This window comes from Saimiri boliviensis, chromosome 10, assembly GCF_048565385.1.
Source record: "Saimiri boliviensis isolate mSaiBol1 chromosome 10, mSaiBol1.pri, whole genome shotgun sequence".
Lineage (NCBI taxonomy): Eukaryota > Metazoa > Chordata > Mammalia > Primates > Cebidae > Saimiri > Saimiri boliviensis.
In genome coordinates, this window is record NC_133458.1 from 77,779,151 (window position 1) to 77,796,920 (window position 17,770).

General features: G+C 37.2%; 1 protein-coding gene across 8 annotated transcripts in view; it reads right to left on the minus strand.

The window, feature by feature from the left end:
* The window catches only part of THSD7A (thrombospondin type 1 domain containing 7A), an 885,997-nt gene that overhangs the window by 40,506 nt on the left and 827,721 nt on the right, over nt 1–17,770 (minus strand). For all 8 annotated transcript variants that reach the window (XM_074379520.1, XM_074379521.1, XM_074379519.1 and 5 more), the window contains 7 exons: nt 17,451–17,604; nt 12,429–12,573; nt 10,994–11,109; nt 7,431–7,548; nt 7,034–7,179; nt 6,439–6,613; nt 1,961–2,134 (listed from right to left, as the gene is read on the minus strand). In XM_074379520.1, coding sequence (XP_074235621.1) covers nt 1,961–2,134; nt 6,439–6,613; nt 7,034–7,179; nt 7,431–7,548; nt 10,994–11,109; nt 12,429–12,573; nt 17,451–17,604 — 1,028 coding nt within the window. The remainder of the gene's footprint in view (nt 1–1,960; nt 2,135–6,438; nt 6,614–7,033; nt 7,180–7,430; nt 7,549–10,993; nt 11,110–12,428; nt 12,574–17,450; nt 17,605–17,770) is intronic.

A 17,770-nucleotide genomic window follows, 5' to 3' on the forward strand; every position in this document is an offset into this window, starting at 1 on the left:
AACAGAAGCCAAAATGGACAAATGGGATCTAAATAAACTTAAGAGCTTTGGCACAGCAAAATAAACTAACATCAGAGTGAACAGGCAACCTAAAGAATGTGAGAGAATCTTTGCAATCTCTCCATCTGACAAAGGGCTAATATCTAGAATCTACAAAGAACTTATACAAATTTATAAGAAAAAAATCTGATCAAAAAGTGGGTGCAATATATGAACAGGTATTTCTCAAAGGAAGACATTTATTGAGCCAATAAACATGAAAAAAAATCTCATCTCATTACTGGTCATTAGAGAAATGCAAATCAAAACCACAAGGAGATACTATTTCATGCCAGTTAAAATGGTGATAATTAAAAAGTCAGGAAACAACAGATGCTGGAGAGAATGTGGAGAAATAGGAGTCCTTTTACACTGTTGGTGGGAGTGTAAATTAGTTCAACCATGTGGAAGGCAGTGTGGCAATTCCTCAAGGATCGAGAACCAGAAATACCATTTGACTCAGTATTTCCATTACTGGTATATACTCAATGGATTACAAATCATTCTGTTATAATGACACATGCACACGTATGTTTCTTGCAGCACTGTTCACAATAGCAAAGATTTGGAACCAGCCCAAATGCCCACTGATGATACACTGGATCAAGAAAATGTGGCACACAAACACCATGGAATACTATGCAGCCATAAAAAAGGATGAGTTCAAGTCCTTTGCAAGGACATGGATTAAGCTGGAAACCATCATTTTCAGCAAACTTACACAGAAAGAGAAAACCAAACACCACATGTTCTCACTCATAAGTGGGAGTTGAATAATGAGAACACAGGGACACAGGGAGGGGAACATCACACACTGAGGCCTGTCAAGGGGTGGAGGGATAGGGGAGGGATAACATTAGGAGAAATACCTAATGTAGATGATGGGTTGATGGGTGCAGCAAACCACCATAGCACATGTATACCCCTTTAACAAACCTGCACGTTCTGCACATGCATCCCAGAACTTAATGTATAATAAATAAATGAATAAAATACAATAAATGTAATTCAGAAAAAAAAATGTTCTTATAAAAAAGATTTCAGATAAATACGAGTTGTCTGTTTCTTTATGTTTTGGTATAACTCATAATTAAAGCCATTTAAGTTTTACTTTGTGTGCATATGTGAATATGCATTTGATAGGTTTAAAAATAGTTACATAATCAGTGATGTAGTTTTTTCATTACTCTTGATAAAATATAACATCTAAATTATCTTCATTGACATTTTTACATTTGTTAGAAAACACTAGTTTTATTCTATTTTTCTACACTTTATTATAATGACTTCACTTTTTTTCTTCATTGATGTTAACATGAGCTGATCTATTTTGTCAGTTTGCTCAAAAACAATCTATTGGTTTTGTTGATTATTCTTTATTTTCTATCTCATTGAATTTATACTTATCTATGCTGGTTGCATTCTATTTCTTTTTTCCTGTTTTTTTTTTTTTTTTTTTTTTAATCGCAAATATTCTTTTCAGATTTCAGAATTTTCCCCTTACTTTAGTCCTTAGCCTTAGGTGACATCCTAGTAAATTTTAAATTTACTTACTTATTTATTTATTTTTGAGATGGAATTTCACTCTTGTTGCCCAGGCTGGAGTGCTATGGCTCAATCTCATCTCACTGCAGCCTTCACTTCCTGGGTTCAAGTGATTCTCCTGTCTCAGCCTCCCAAGTAGCTGGGATTAGAGAAACCTGACACCATGCCTTTTTAGTAGGGGCGGGACTTCACCATGTTGTCCAGGCTGGTCTCAAAGTCCTGGCCTCAGGTGATCCACCTGCCTTGGCCTCCCAAAGTGCTGGAATTATAGGTGTGAGCTACCATACCTGGCCAAATTTATTTTTAACGGATTATTATTTTTTTTTTAAATCTTATGCTTTTGCTTAAGATAGAGGATATGAACGGTAGCACTCACCATCACATGATCTTGTTTCTAACATCTGCTCTGGGCACAGATGCTGATTCTCTAGTTCTTGTATAATGACCGCTCTGGATCGGACTTGTATTCCACCAAAGCCTAGATCCTCGCCATTCACACAGGTCAGCTGACACAGGCTCCAGGAAGACCAGTCCTTCAAATAACAGTCACCTGGAAAACACAGGGTTATAATTTACACTCATATCCACAGAGAAATCCAGGCAGATATTCGTTTTAATTCCAACCCCACTGGGCAATGTTTTTAGGTATGCCAGTCATACATAACGTTTATAAGATTTAAATAAGCATTTAATATTTGTAAATTTATATGTATTTGTGCAACTTTCATAGATACTGTTATTTTCTGCATAGCTATTACTGGTCTATATGTTGCTTAATGATATGAAAGGTAAACTGTGGCAGACAGAAGCTCATCCACTATAATTCTTCCCTTCTTAGGATACAACAAACATTTGATCCAAACCTATCGTCACTCTTGTCATGATCATAGTCAAGTGGTTTATTACACATAAGGTACACACAAAGCCTAAATATAAACAGAATTTGTCTTCTAGATATTCACAATTTTCAAAAAGTTTGAAGTTCAAGACTGACAAAGCTGGCTTTATGTTTCATTTCTATTTCTTCCTAGAGGAGTGGTGGTGAGAGAGGCAATCAAGCTGTTACAGTACTGGAAATAATGCTATTTCCTTTGATCCACATCTTAAAATCACTTCTCTTTAAAATATTTTTTAAAATAAACATGTAAAATGATCACATATCACAGATGTACAGATAGCTGAATTTCAACAATCTGATTATGTAACATGTGATCAACACCCCAATCAAGGAACAAAACATTCCCAGGATCTCAGAACGCTCCCAGGTGTGATATATGAAATCATACCGTATGTACTTTTTTGTGTCTGTCTGCTGTCATTTATGTTTGTGAGATCCAGCATACATTTATGAAGTTCTAGTTTGTTCCTTCTTACTACTGTACTTTATTCCATTGTGTGAATATATCAGAGTTTAGATACCCATTCTGCTATTGATGGGCATGTGGGGAGTTGTAAACTTTTCCTATCATTATTGCTGTGAACATTTTAGTACAAGTCTTTGGATGAACTTATATATGCATTTCTGTTGGGTATGTAACTAGGAGTGCATTGTTCATCCATGCTTCCAATATCTTAAGAACAGAAAAGATTTTATGAAATATGACCTTCCCATTAACCCATTCATTTTTCAGAATGACTGCTTAGTAATACTCTTCAGAGTACACAGTTAATTATGATAGACACAAATTCACAAGGGTTTCTTATCACTTATTTATTCTAGCCATGTCATATGAATAATTCATATTGCCTTATATTATGCTGAAGGTGACTGGTATTAGCACAAAGTTGCTTGGAGATGTGATTAATGGAAAAACTTCTTGTGTTGTGCCTAAGAAGTCCTGATAAGACATGAATTATTGACTAAAAGATATATACATAATAGTAAAATGGAGTGATTTTTGTAGACTTTTATTAAAAAGAATGTAATTGATACTCCTGAAGTACAGATGGTTCTAGTGAATTTTAGAAATGCAAAGGAAAAAACAACTAGAAAGAATTTCTAAGTAGTCTGAGAAAGTTTTAGAAAGACTTTTTTTCCTAGGAAATGTCACTTTGGGGTTATGCAGTTTTTAATGATACAGGAAAACAGCTAAAGTTTAAAAAAGTCATATCAATATGAAAGTAATATAATTTTACCTCAGTGATTGAAAATGACATGGAAAGAAAACATATCTTTTTACCAACAGGCTTTATCTCTGCGGCAGCCCACATTTAGCATCATTTATTTTGCAACAAAACTTAATAAATCCTTTAATGATACTCCGTGACTTATGTAATTATCTCCCCAAAGTAATACATGTCGGGCTTCAAAGATTTAATAACAGCAAATGAGAGTGAGATATTTTCTTGTTCTAAACACATTTTTCTATTTTGACCATGTAAACCATTGTAATAATAATAAAATTTCTCTATGCCTGCCAAAGATATGACAATTAAACACATGAAATGTACTTCCTAATTCAGTATTCGAGTCTTTAAGGCTTATTAGTACACATATTGCTAGCTTTCAAAACCCATCATTAGAAAAAACTAGCAAGAGAGGAACTGAAATGAATAGATTGTAATTTACAAGAGAAGAGCAGCCTCCTCCTAGATTTGCAATTACTTTAATTAAAACAATGTGTTTGTCCTGTTCTGTATTATCATGGGATCCTGTAATTTTCCTTCACATCATTTACCACAGATTATAATCTTATGTTTTTGTCACTATTAGATTAGCAATTGTTTCTTCCACTAGAAAGTAAGCTGTACAAGGACAGGGTCTGTTGGTCTTCACTGTATCTCTGGCCTCAAGGCCAAGGCCTGACCTGTAATTACATTTGGTAAGTAACAGTCGAATGAGTGGGTAATTCTCCTGCAGGAAGTATAATGAAACCATATGGGGAGTGTCCACAGTAAGGCATACACCACTGTCTGACAAGGATGCCAGTTCTGCTCAATGGTGTGGATGTCATCACAATCCTATTATTGGTGCTGGAGATTTGGTTTTGGAACAGGTACGCCTTACAACTTTTAGCGTTGGTCACTTTATGTTGCCTCTATGGCCGTTCAGTACATCGAGGTCCAAAGGTTTAGTCCTTGACCCTGTCTGGAGGTGTCACCTGATGCCACAGCCTCAGGCTGGGTCTGCAGTGAAGCAAAGTGATTTTATTAAATGGAATTGTGTGTGAGATCTCAAATGATATCAGACCAGTTTCAGCGACAGGAAATGAAAGAAGGGAATTGCTGGATCCGCAAAAAGCTATTATTGGCAGGTATGGTATGGGAATGTCTGAACAGCAATACTTTGCCTGGCTTTAGGAAGTCAGGATTTCTTTTTCCTTTCTTGAGAGGAAGTCTCACTCTTGTCGCTCGGGCTAGAGTGCAATGGCGTGATGTTGGCTCACTGTAACCTCTGCTTCACGGATTCAAGTGATTCTCCTACCTCAGCCTCCTAAGTACCCTGGATTACAGGCATCCGCCACTATGCCTAGCTAATTTTTAGTAGAGATGGTGTTTCACCATGGTGGCCAGGCTCGTCTTGAACTCCTGACCTTGTGAGTCCCCTGCCTCAGCCTCCCAAAGTCCTGGGATTACAGGTGTGAGCCACTGCGCCTGGACAAGAGTCAAATTTTCTTTTCTTTTACTTTTTTTTTTACATTTTATTTTTTATTGTGATAAGACCATTTAATATGAGATCTACCCAGTTAACACATTTTTAAGTATACTACACAGTATTGTTAACTACAGGCACTATGTCTTACAACTGATCTCTAGAACTTACTCACCTTGCAAAGCTGAAACTTTACACTCATTGAGAAGAAGCTGCTTTGCAGGGACTCAATCCCATTTATAAATTTTTATTAATATATGTTATTCACCTTAAAATTTTTCTTAAATCACATCCTTTTATCTAGAAAATGTTTTATGCTCCATTATCTTTCTGCCAAATCCTTAATTTTTTGAAGTCTTATTCACAAAAAATAGTTTAAAAGAGATACAATTTTTACATCATAATTATAAGCAAATTGGGAGAATATAAATTTTCTACTTGGGGATAAAATACAGGTAATTCATTTTCAATCTGCTCATTTCCAGTCCACTAATAAATTATTGCCCCTATATCTTTTTCAAGGATGGGTTTTCTGGCATATTTGGACATTAAATTTCCCCTACAATTCTCTGCATCAAGCCCAAAGTCGTAACTATTAGCTTATCACTGTCTGCCATTTTTCCTATACTGGTTGATACACAACCTTTTCTGCATGCACCCATTGTGTCTAACACTGAATCAGAACAGCATCTTTCAGAAGTTTCCTCCATACTGTTATTCTGTCTTCTAGTTGTAGATAATCTCCTTCTCACTGAAGACTTTACTAATTATTGTTCTATATTTTATGTTTTAACTACATTTATCTAGGTATGAGTTAGTTGTTGATTCCACCCTGAACCCAGTTTAAGCTCTTATTATGAGGACTTAATCTGTTTTTGGCCATTAAGTGTTTAAACACTGGTGTCTCTTTATTCTCTTCTGGAAATCCCAAATGAGTTATGTTTTATCCTTCTTTTCTCAACTTTTATTTCATACCTTTCCTGTGGAGCTTGGGCCTAAGGCCTTAATCTCCATCTCCTGCATATATTAAAACTCCAAGAGGGTGTTGAGAGAGGCCACATGGGAGGCGTGGACTTCATCCCTACCTGACAGTAATAAGGTAGTGCCCCTTTCCCCATGGGCATAGTGTTCAGCTGTTGGCATAGATATTGCCGAATAAGAAGACTCCTGATATCCTGTAACTTATACTTTATATGCAACCGCCATGGCCCTTGTCCTAGGAAATAATAATCAGACTATGAATTCGCTTTTGCTGTTGTTACCTGGGCAAGGCTGAGTGCAGGTTTCCTCCAGGACCATGTTTTTATTACCATCTATAATGAGTTCAATGTCAGCACAGAATTCCTCATCCACCACTTTGCTGAAATCATCCGCTGACCCATCACTTACTACACAAGAAATGTTCCTTGTTCTGGTCCCTTCTCCACACTGGGCCTCCTGGAATGGAGGAAGAAATAACTAATTAGAGAAAGAGAAATAATACTTCATTAGAGAGCTCATCACTTAGTCATCTCTGCACCATTGACTTTGATTTATGAAGATTTAGAGAAGCATTGGAAACCCTAGGGAAGAAGCCCTATAGGGCACTAGCAGTAAAGCATACTTTGAACAATTTATTTCTCTTCTAGCTAAAGGCAGGAAAATAAATTTTTATTAAAATGAAACAGTCTCCAAAGGATTTTAAAAGTACAGGGCAGGGAGTGTTTGCTTATCAAAACGAATTAATTGGTTATAAAATGGCAAGGCACATAAAAATTTTAAGAAGCTTGTCATCTGTAAGCTCTGAAAATATTTCTGAAACCAAGTCTCTGCAGATAAAGAGTACACACTTCCTTACAACTTCTTGACGATTTATACCTGCACTTGGCATGGAGACCACTGGCCATATTGCCACCGATAACAAGGCTTCACTGGGCAGGGTTTGGACTGGTCCATCAGGGAAGGGCATGGTCTTCCATCACCCTGAAAGGGCTGGGTCACTGTTCGTCTTCGGATCATTTTTCCTTTAAGACATACAAAGTGATGCAACTTTAATGATATGTTATGGTTTTGTAAGCATATATCTCATTGGGAGAAGGCATCACTGTGATATCTCCTGAGGATATCCAGGAGCAAGTAAGGCTTACATCTTTTGGAAAGAAAAACAACCAATTCAACCTTTCTGAAGATTATCTGACATGGCTTAAAGCCAGAAGGATATTATATTTCATACTCCTTGACCATTAGCCTAATATGAGTTACGGTACAAACAAACCTGTGAGGCCACATGTTTGAGAACATTCTGACCAAGAAGACCAATCAGAAAGCTGACAGTTCACAGGGCATTCCACCACGCAGGACGTGTTCATCTGCCAGTTCTTCTCCAGGCCCAGCTGGAAGAACAGAGCTAGATCAGTATGTATATTGTAAATCTGGGGAGGGAGTCAGAGAATGGGGAGACAAGAGAGAAGAGAGAAAGGGAGAAAAAGCAAGCCACATAACAGAATAAAATGGTACCTGGGGGACAAACATCCAAGTTATTAAAAGTATAAAGTGGTTGGACCCAGGAGAGTGGAAGTTAGGGGCACAGGATGAAGGAAGGGGCCCACTGACTCTATCCTTATGTATTCTTTGAGTATTTCCAATAAGTAATGAAAAAAGTAGATTTAATCTCCAAATTGGTTGAGTTTCCCTAAATGGAGAATAAATAAATATAAGCATAAATACTTTGCATTAGCTAAACACCAATAACATCAGTATTTTGATCTACAATTGTATCTTAAAATTGTATTTATTTTTATGTATGTTAAACGGAAAAGCAAAAGGAAAATGTTCTAAACACAAAATGCTACTCAAAACTAATGCTTTCATGAATTGAAATAATATAAACTATCAGCTATATTTTTAATAAAGAAATATGGGTCACCAAAGTTTTTTTGATTATGAATATCTTATGTGAATTTTTTTTAAAACAAAGATTTTCACTTCTAAAACTTAACAACTAACTGTAGTATAATTCAGTTACTCTGGTGTCAAACCCTGTCATCAGATAATAATGTGCCATTTTGTTGGCATTTGGGTTCCATTACTGATCATATAAATATTCTGCTTTAAAAATGTAAGATGAGGTTTCAAAGTCTTCTGCTGTACTTTCCAACATTTAAAACATCTAAGGTACAAAGTATCACTGAAATAGGAAAATGTCAGCTGGGTGCGGTGGCTCATGCCTGTAATCCCAGCACTTTGGGAGGTCTAGCTAGGCAGATCACCTGAGAACAGCCTGGCCAGCATAAGCGTAACCGCTACTAAAAAAAGTTAAAAATAAAAAATAAGCTTGGAGTGGTGGTACATGACCATAGTCTCAGCTACTCGGGAGGCTGAGGCAGGAGAATTGCTTGAACCCAGGAGGTAGAGGTTGCAGTGAGCTTAGATAGCGGCACTGCAATCCAGTCTGGGCAACAGAGTGAGCCTCTGCCTACAAATGAAAAAGAAATAGAAGAGCTTATTAGGTGAATATGAATTTTTAAAACTAGTAATTCTTGGAATTTCCAAGACCTTTTTTATTTCTGCATGAAAGAAAAGTTTATGTTTTCTAATTTATACAGCAGATAATGGCAAACCAGAGAAATTTTTTGAAACATGTTGTTTCAAGTATAGCTTTTAGCTCTAAGTTACCCATGGAGAGAGGATCAGATCAAAGCTTTGTGTAATATATCTCTCTGCAGGCACCCCCATTATATTCTATATGAGTAATACTTGACAAAGCTGAGTATTTAGTATGAAAACTTTCACCATATCACTCAACTGAAGCCTCATAAGCCTCTTAAAAGTCATGGGAGGTAGGAGATAGGAATCTTGAGGTGATATGATAAAAATAATATGTTACATTTAAAGTAAACAGTAATTTCATGGGGGGAGTTTGAATCATACAATTCAATTATTACTGACTTACATATCTACTACTTAGACATTTTAGTCCTGTACTACTTTTTTCCTTACATTGATTAGCTCTCTTTTAACTCTCTCTCTCATTTACTTAAATGTACGTGTCTAAATAAATTAAAGAAGAAATCTATTCAAAAATCTAAGAAATGGGAAAGACAAAACCAATTGCTGGGTATCCAATGAGTAAATGTCTGAAAAACACTAAAGATAAAAATACTACAGAAATGCTAGTTGGGTTTAACTCTAATTTTCCTCTTTGTTGGATAATAATGCCCTCTTTCTTTGTGGCTGTCAGAAAAGCAGCAAGTGTTATCTACTGCGGTGGCACTGAATGCAGGGTTGGCACAGGCAAATTTTAAGTCTTGAAGACAGTGTTTGCTAGAACGTTAAAACTGGAGTCCCTAATCGCCCTGAAGCATTCAAATATTATAATATTTGCATGTGAGCTTAATATGTAGACTCCCATATAATTAAAATTAGTTATTTCCCAGCTATTTACTCATATTTAAGAAATCAAGAATCCTGTTTACAGCTTTGTCCTTTAGTCATATGAAAGAGTTTAAAATTGGTCATGTATGCTTAGGTTTCAGCGCTCACAAAGCTCTGAGTTAGTTATTTTATATTTCATCCTACCAAGGAGAGCATTTATGTTTGCAAAAAGAGGATGCACTAATCAACTAGAAGTAAAGCTCTCCAGCCACTATATGGCTGTTATCTTCCTTAATACTGCTGCTGTTCGTATAATGGTTATATTGCTTCAATGTTGTTGGTTACAAATCCAAAATGATTCAAGTGTGAAATTTCCAATTATTCAAATGTAAATAATGAATAGATTAAGTTTTAAGGTTATAGCAGGACGCATTTATTAACTAAACAAATTTGTGTTTTCAACACATGTGAGCGCTCTGCTGTCATGCACAGGGATGTAAGAAAGTTAAGTTAGGTCTGCATGATGAGTATATCAAATGAATTAAAATATTTCTGTTTAGAATTTTCCCCTAGGTGTTGGAACAATTCACTGTGGGCTTATAATAACCCCAGGATGTGTAGACAGAAGACATGGTGACAGTGTATATTAAACTCTAATGAGGTTACAAACTCCTTCTCGGCTATTCCAGATTTATTAAGGCTCCCGCTTATCTTGGTTGGCATATGACCCAGGGACCTCAGATGCATGGAGAGTCAATATTTGTCATGTTTTCGGTATAGAAATCAGACAAAATTATTAAAACATGAAGTGTAGCTTCATAAAAACTAAGAACGGCCAATGTCTATGTGTTCTCACATTTCAGAAGCTCACATCTAGATATGATGACATTACTGTCATCAATCAGATAATTACCAGTTACAATTCTCTGTACCTAGAAGATAGTAATGACCGACTTCAATCCTTTGTTTGAATTTGAGGCTCTCAATCAGACCGGACTGCTTAGATACACACAGCTGGGTATTAGATCCTAATATCAAAATCTGCTAGGAAACCACATGTGATCAATGTTTAGTAACAAAGAGAATAAATGATGGACCTTGGCAGGTGTCCCAGGCACTACACAAAATCCACATCAAATTACCAAAGATGATATGTAGTCTGATTAAGATTTATTGCTTTTATTCACCTTGACTACTTACTGTTCCCTAAGCATTTCTTTCAGAATAGGCTGATTACTAGGCTACCTTTGGGCACCAAGTAGAAGAAAATTCAGAAAATTGTATGTAGGAATCAGTAGTGTTAGGCATTGCGTCTTTTCAAGAACTTACTTAGCAGCCTGCGAATAGTGCAGAAAAACATCTGCTGGCAACGAGCTGCATGCAGCACGGGTCACTGGGCTCAGCATGCAGTGAAATTATTAGGGAAGAATTTACTCACAAAGATATAACACAGCATCCACCCACCTCTTCACAATATTTCAGGTCAACTGACTTGCCATCACTTCGAACACAATCCAACATCCTTGTTTTAATTCCGTTTCCACAAACTGCCTTCTCACTCAGCTGACATGTACTCCAGTCTGAAAAAATGAAGCCCATCAGAACAGAAGGCTCAGTATGAAACAGATTTTAAATGAAACTCTGATGACCCGAATCCCATATTTAATTCACAACTGCTTCCTAAGCCCCATAATCAATCATCCCCCATGCAGAGCATATGGGTCTCAGCTTTGAACATATCAGGAGTCAAATGGAATTGCTGGGGTTGCACATAGCTACAGGGTTTATTCTTAAAGGCAGATGTCTACTTGAAAATCTTGATAGCCGTTTAGTGACACTGTAAAAATGGCTTTGACCTGCAGATCAATGTCACTTAAAAACTTTTTTCCCAATAAAAGCATAATTTAAAATCTTTGCATTCTATTTTAGCAAAATAATCATAATTGTGACAGATGGTACTTTATGTAATTATATTCAAATAAAACATTATATATTTTACTTCTTGTCTATATTTATAATGCATAAAAATGCATACATTTATTAGAGTGATAAAAATCACTTTGGCCATACTTATTTCTCTTACATCTTTTGCAAAATTACTCTTTCATCTCTTTTTGCTGGGTAACATAGCACATCCCTGATAACTTTGATTTGTTTTGTATCATCAAAGGAAACTGAAGAGAAAAACTAAAAGAAACAAAAAGCCAGTGTGACCTTTAATGTGTCATTGTACAGTCTCCTGAGTTTGTTCAGAGTGAAAATTACTAGGGAAAAATTTCAAAGTAAGCTTTGGTGTTGTCTCCAATCTTATGAACTCTTTCCTAGAGTATGCATCTTGATGGTATTAAATGAGATTTACGGGGAAAATGCAAATAATAATAAACTGGTTTTTCTGAGAATACTCATCTATTTTTCTTTATCTGTACCTTTTATACCATTGATTTATAATCTTCGGTAAGTTTAAGATTGCTGACATTTTTGGATCAAACTAATCATGTTTATAAACTGCCCACGCCTCAAGAATTGTTGCCTCAGTATGTTTTAAACAATTAAGCATCTTCTGAAAAAGACATTTTTGAGTAAATCTGATACCTCTGCCAAAAATATTTCTTTTAGAGTCACCCCCCCATAGTGAAAGGTTGTCTTACGTAGGAACAGTTAGCATATTCACAACCTATTTTAAGGGCTAATGTCTGTGAGACATTTTTATTTCCTCTATCTTAGTGTTTACTAAAAAAACAGATAAATATTTGTCATTTAATAAGTAATTCTTTCGGGGACAATAAGTAGCATGTCCAAAAGGCACACAGATAGAGATGAACTATGCTGACGGGAATCTTCAGAGCTAACAGGCATGGAATTTGGACTTAACTCTGTGATCAGATGACTCCCCATGTACCTGTTACATTATAATCATAGTGGTAGCAGTTTTTGTTCAGGTTACAGGGTTCCTGCTCAACAGCATCAGGGCAGGATCTTCCTTCATCAGCTGGTTGTCTGATGGGATCAGCTGACCTTTGCCGGAAACTGCTTTGATTGCAAGGCTTAAAAAGAACGTTACAAATTCTCAGAAAGGTGAATACTCAGCTAAACAACTCTTATATTAGAGACAGCACTGGAGCAGGAGCACATTCACGCCACTGGCTAACTCTGACAAGTCAAACAACCTCATTATGCCTCAGTTGTTTACTGTGTAAAATGAAGGTGTTGAATGAGATTTTGCTAACACATCACCTCACATCTGTACAAATACACACACATGGTGGTCATATTAATTATTACAGAATGCGAATTATATCAAGTTCTATGTATATTATTATATAGATATATAATTATATGTTTGTGGATTATGTATAGTCTTTTGGACCTTAAAAAATGACATTTTAAGAATAACTTTAAATGACTAGGTCTTAGTAAGTTTTCTTTTCTTGATGCACACATATAAATGCACAAAAACAATTCTAAATTCTAATTTTAATTATTAATTTAGAACTGAAAAAAAAAGTTCTAAGCCCTGTGGCTGACCAAATGGACCCCCTCTTGGCCATAGGGATCACAGAGAAACCTTGAAAACTCAGTTCTTGGCATTTAGGCTTTCTTCCTTGAGGGTTGTACAGAAACCAGACCTTTGGAAAAATGCACTCCATACCTCATCAACCAATTGTCTTGAAACTGCCTTTGCAAAAATTATGACAGTAAGAAAATCATGGCAGTAAAAGAGATCTGCTCTAACCCACCCTCATCTTGCTTTTTCCTGGGTTTGGGGGCTGAACTAACTTCAAGAAATATTTAGTTTATAGTTTAAATGATAACAGGCCTTTCTGCAAACTCAAGTGCCTTTGTAAAGCTACTGAAAGGCCATCGGGCTGGGAGAGGAGACGAATCTGGATTCTGCTAAGGTGTAGACATAGATGACTCCTAGCAACTCCTGGAGACAACACGACAACACCACTATCTTCGATTGGCCTTTTGAGATATCCTTTCAGGTTTTTTGCACATGTAACACCCAGGACTCTACCTGGACCTGCCAACCCAGTTCCTGTGGCCCCATCCAGAAGAATTTAGCCCGCAGGAGGACAGCTTTGACCACCTTTGATTTCATCTCTGCCCCAGCCAATCAGCAGCAAGCACCCATTACGTGGCAGCCCCACCCCTTCCCTCAAACTGCCTTTGAAAAACCCCTACCTAGGAGCCTTAGATGAGACTGATTTGAGTACTAACTCCATCTTCCATGTGGCATGGTTGGCCTCATGTCTATTAAACTCTTTCTTTACTGTAATACCCTGGTCTTTATTTGTGGAGCAGGCAGGAAGAACCCCTTGGGTGGTTACAGCCTGACCCTACCGCTCCCTTTTATGTTTGCAACCAACCAACCAACCAGCATTTCTTCCTAATCAGAAACCACTGATCATGGAGTGGTTCTGGGAAGTCCATGGAGGATGTGCAGTAAGGGTTTCTGTGACCTCTCTTTCACCTTTTGACATCAGAGCACTGAACACCCACCCTTGGATCATACTACTGCCACCATTTTTGGTACATGGGACATGTAAGGGGGGCATAAATCTCTATTGAACATGCATACTTTTCTGTTTATAAATATTCATGACTCCTCATATAACTTATTAAATAGGTATATTTGGCCACCCTGCTCAACACAAATTATTGTTCCCTTTGCCATTCCCTGGAAGTGTATTGTTTCGAGCTTCTGGTTGGCAGCTATCAGAGCGGCCACCTTGCAGGCTACAACCCTTTATGAGATGTAAAGCTCTCCTTTCCAAATTTATGACTTTGTCATTCTTCAGTTGACAATAATCTAAAAAGAGTGGCTTGCCAGTCATCTACTGGTACAGACTTCTGAAAACAATTGATTTCTAAGGACAGGAAGAAACCAGGAGCAAGCCTCCTTGGACTTTTTTTTTTTTTTTTTTTTTTTTTGAGATGGAGTCTCGCTCTGTCACCAGGCTGGAGTGCAGTGGCACGATCTCGGCTCACTTCAACCTCCACCTCCTGGGTTCAAGCGATTCTCCTGCCTCAGCCTCCTGAGTAGCTGGGACTACAGGTTCACGCCACCATGCCCAGCTAATTTTTGTAATTTTAGTAGAGACGGTGTTTCACATGTTGGCCAGGGTGGTCTCGATCTCTTGACCTCGTGATCCACCCGCCTTGGCCTCCCAAAGTGCTGGAATTACAGGCGTGAGCTACCATGTCTGGCCCACCTCCTTGGACTTTTTAAGGCCTAAAATAATTGCTTCCTCTTCTCCTACTTCCATTGCACTTTGGTCACACCACTGGAATAACACTGTCTTGGTATAATGTGTATTACATAAAGGTCTTGTTCCTTTCTACAGTGCACTAGGAGAAGACTTATGTTTTAGATATCTGTATATTCTCCCTACCTAACACAGTTCCTGATAGACAGTAAAAGCTTAATCTGTATCTGTTTAATGAAGGCCTGAGAAGAAACAAGGTGAGTTAAAGGTAAAATATGTCAAATTAAATTTAGGCTAACGTTGCCTCCTTACATAATTTATGTTCATCCTAAAGATTTCTTCATACATAGTTAACTGTACCCTATTCGGATGTGTAAACAGATTATAACCTGCTCTTGTGCAATCACCGAGTTTCAGACAGACGTAGCCTATTGTTCAAATCGTGATCAAATATGACAAATGTAAAGGAAAATTTAAAAAAGATCTCAGGATCTCAAACTCCCTATGCAAAAGGAAAGGGTAAGTCTGGAGGCCATCTTGCAACACTCTCCCAAATGAATAGCTATTGCGAGCATTATGCCAGATTGCCACGGAAAGGTAAAAGGCCTCAGGCATCTGTGGATAACTCTCCCATAGAACATTCACAGGTAAATTCCTTTATGGCCTACCACAATAAAAGAGCATAACAACAGTAACTTTAGGTCTACAGTCTAACTCCTAAAACTGAAGTCTGATTCCACACTGACAGTAACAATTGCAAGCTTATTTTCTCAGGTTCAGAATAAAACCATTCTTTGATCTACCCGGAGATGTCTGCATAATTGATCCTTCCTCTATTTCCCTTTTCTCTTTAAACATTCCCCTTATCGTATGTAAAATGTAGGTTTATTAGGCATTAACTAATGTCTCACAGGAATATAACTATTTGCAGTAATGCCTACCTGCCTCTCTTCCTACTTGCCTTCCCACATTTAAGGGAATGTCTAAACATAAAACCTCCTGAACACCTCTTCTGAAAACCTTGTTGCTTTTCCCCAGATGTGTCCTAGAGCTGGTTTATTAAACCTTGATTGATTGGGACTTTGCCTCACTCATTTTGGTTGTCACACGCGTCGAGCCGTAACCAGTCTAGCTGTTTCTGAACCTCACTTCTGTCCCCTGTACATCATTTTCTGTAGGTCACTTATCTTCTTCTGCCCAAGAAACTTTTTCAACCACGTGGCAGTGCCAAAGTCTCTCTGAACCTGTTCTGGTTTGGGAGGTGGCTCAATTTCTGAATGGTTCTTTGCTCAATTAAACTCTGTTAAATTTAATTTTTCTAAGGTGTTTCTTTAAAGAAATGTAAAGCCTGGGAAGCACGGTCTATTCACCTCATTGAATTTTATTCTTATCCAAACATTCTTATTGGCAAACTCTCAAGAACACAAAATATGCTTCACCAACTCTTATATATATAAAATAGAGCCTCCATCATTCTTCTAAGATGACTATCCTTGGTCATTTAATACAGAAACCTAATGGACAAAGTTCCAGTTTAGTGGTTCCTTTTATTAGAACCCCTACTAATAAGTTTAAGAAGAGGCCTGGGTTTTATATTTCCTACTGTATAAAAATGAAATCTTTTTATATTACCTGACAGTAAAAAGTCTATTATAAACATAGACAATGTAGCATGCAGCCCAGTGACTTGATGGAACTTCAAATCTGATGCTATGAAATTAGAACTGAAAATTAATTATATACCCTTGTGAAACAGTTGATTCTTTACTACAATTTAATTTGCATTAAAGTCAACTGCCATCTTTGTTTTACTCTGGCTATATCAGTTTTCTGCCAATCAGTATCTTTAACACTGAAATGGAGTATCCGTTTCTATTTGGAAAATATGCACCATAAACTCTTCTTTGAAGCCGGTTTATATTGTATTTCAATAAAATAATTCCATATTACTTATTTTTCTCATGCTTTTGATGCTGTTTTTGAAATGTACAGTTTTACAGAGATGCCCATGGGTAAGCCAAATGTCCTACGTAAGCAGCCAGTTGTTTCAAATGACTCTCTTCCCAGAGTCTTGTGGATGAGCCCCTACTGGCTGTTGAAACATAGAAGCTTTGTGTGATTTGAAACTCTCAGCTGGCTTTCCAGGCCCAAAGAGACACAGAGCCAGTGTGTAAAGAGAGAGTCACTGATGCACAGCTTTCTTCTTTCTACTTAGCTTCTTACCCAGGTATCTTGCTTTTTAGTGTTAATACCCCTGCTGCTGTGTTCCCACAGAGTGAGAGATTATTCCTACCATTTAAATAAAAGGTACTGGGCAAAAAGCAATGGATGACAATAACTTGACGCCATTAAAGTACCTTTACTTCATTCATTTTCCCCTTTACCTGGAGGGAATCATTATCACCACTGTAGTTTTTAACATGCTGTGTATTTTTCAGGCAAACTGAAGGCTTTTTGTGCCGGGTTAGGATGATGGGTTGAGTTAAGGCTTGCAAGAAGTGGAGCCGTTCTAGTGTGAGAGGAAAGAGTATAGACTTTAAGTAGCACAGTCGTACAATGAAGTGACCAAGAAAACACACCTTGCTTTGGTAAATATGGCCCAAAACCAGATTCTACATTGAAATTACTATATTTTTAAAATAATGTCTTTAAAGCTTTACTGGCAAGGAATTAAATAAACTCTGCACTAATAAAAAGACTAATCATCTCACCAATACACATCGGGTCCATGGACCCCATTCGGATATCACGCAGTCCTCGGGGCATGGTAATTTGCACTCTCTAGAGCCCAGAGGCATCTCTTCTGGGTCACAGAGGTAATCCTCTACATGTTCAGAAGGGCCATCTGCTGTATTCTGCATGCATCTAGAAAAGAACATAAACAGATTCTAGAAAATACCCATATTTTCTAGAAGAGAAGAAAACATGACAGTTAGAATAATGACCAACCCACAGGACAGATGGTTCTCCTTAAGACATTGTTATGGGGGTGGGGAGTAGGAAGCTTTGTTATCTAATAAGTAAAATTCTC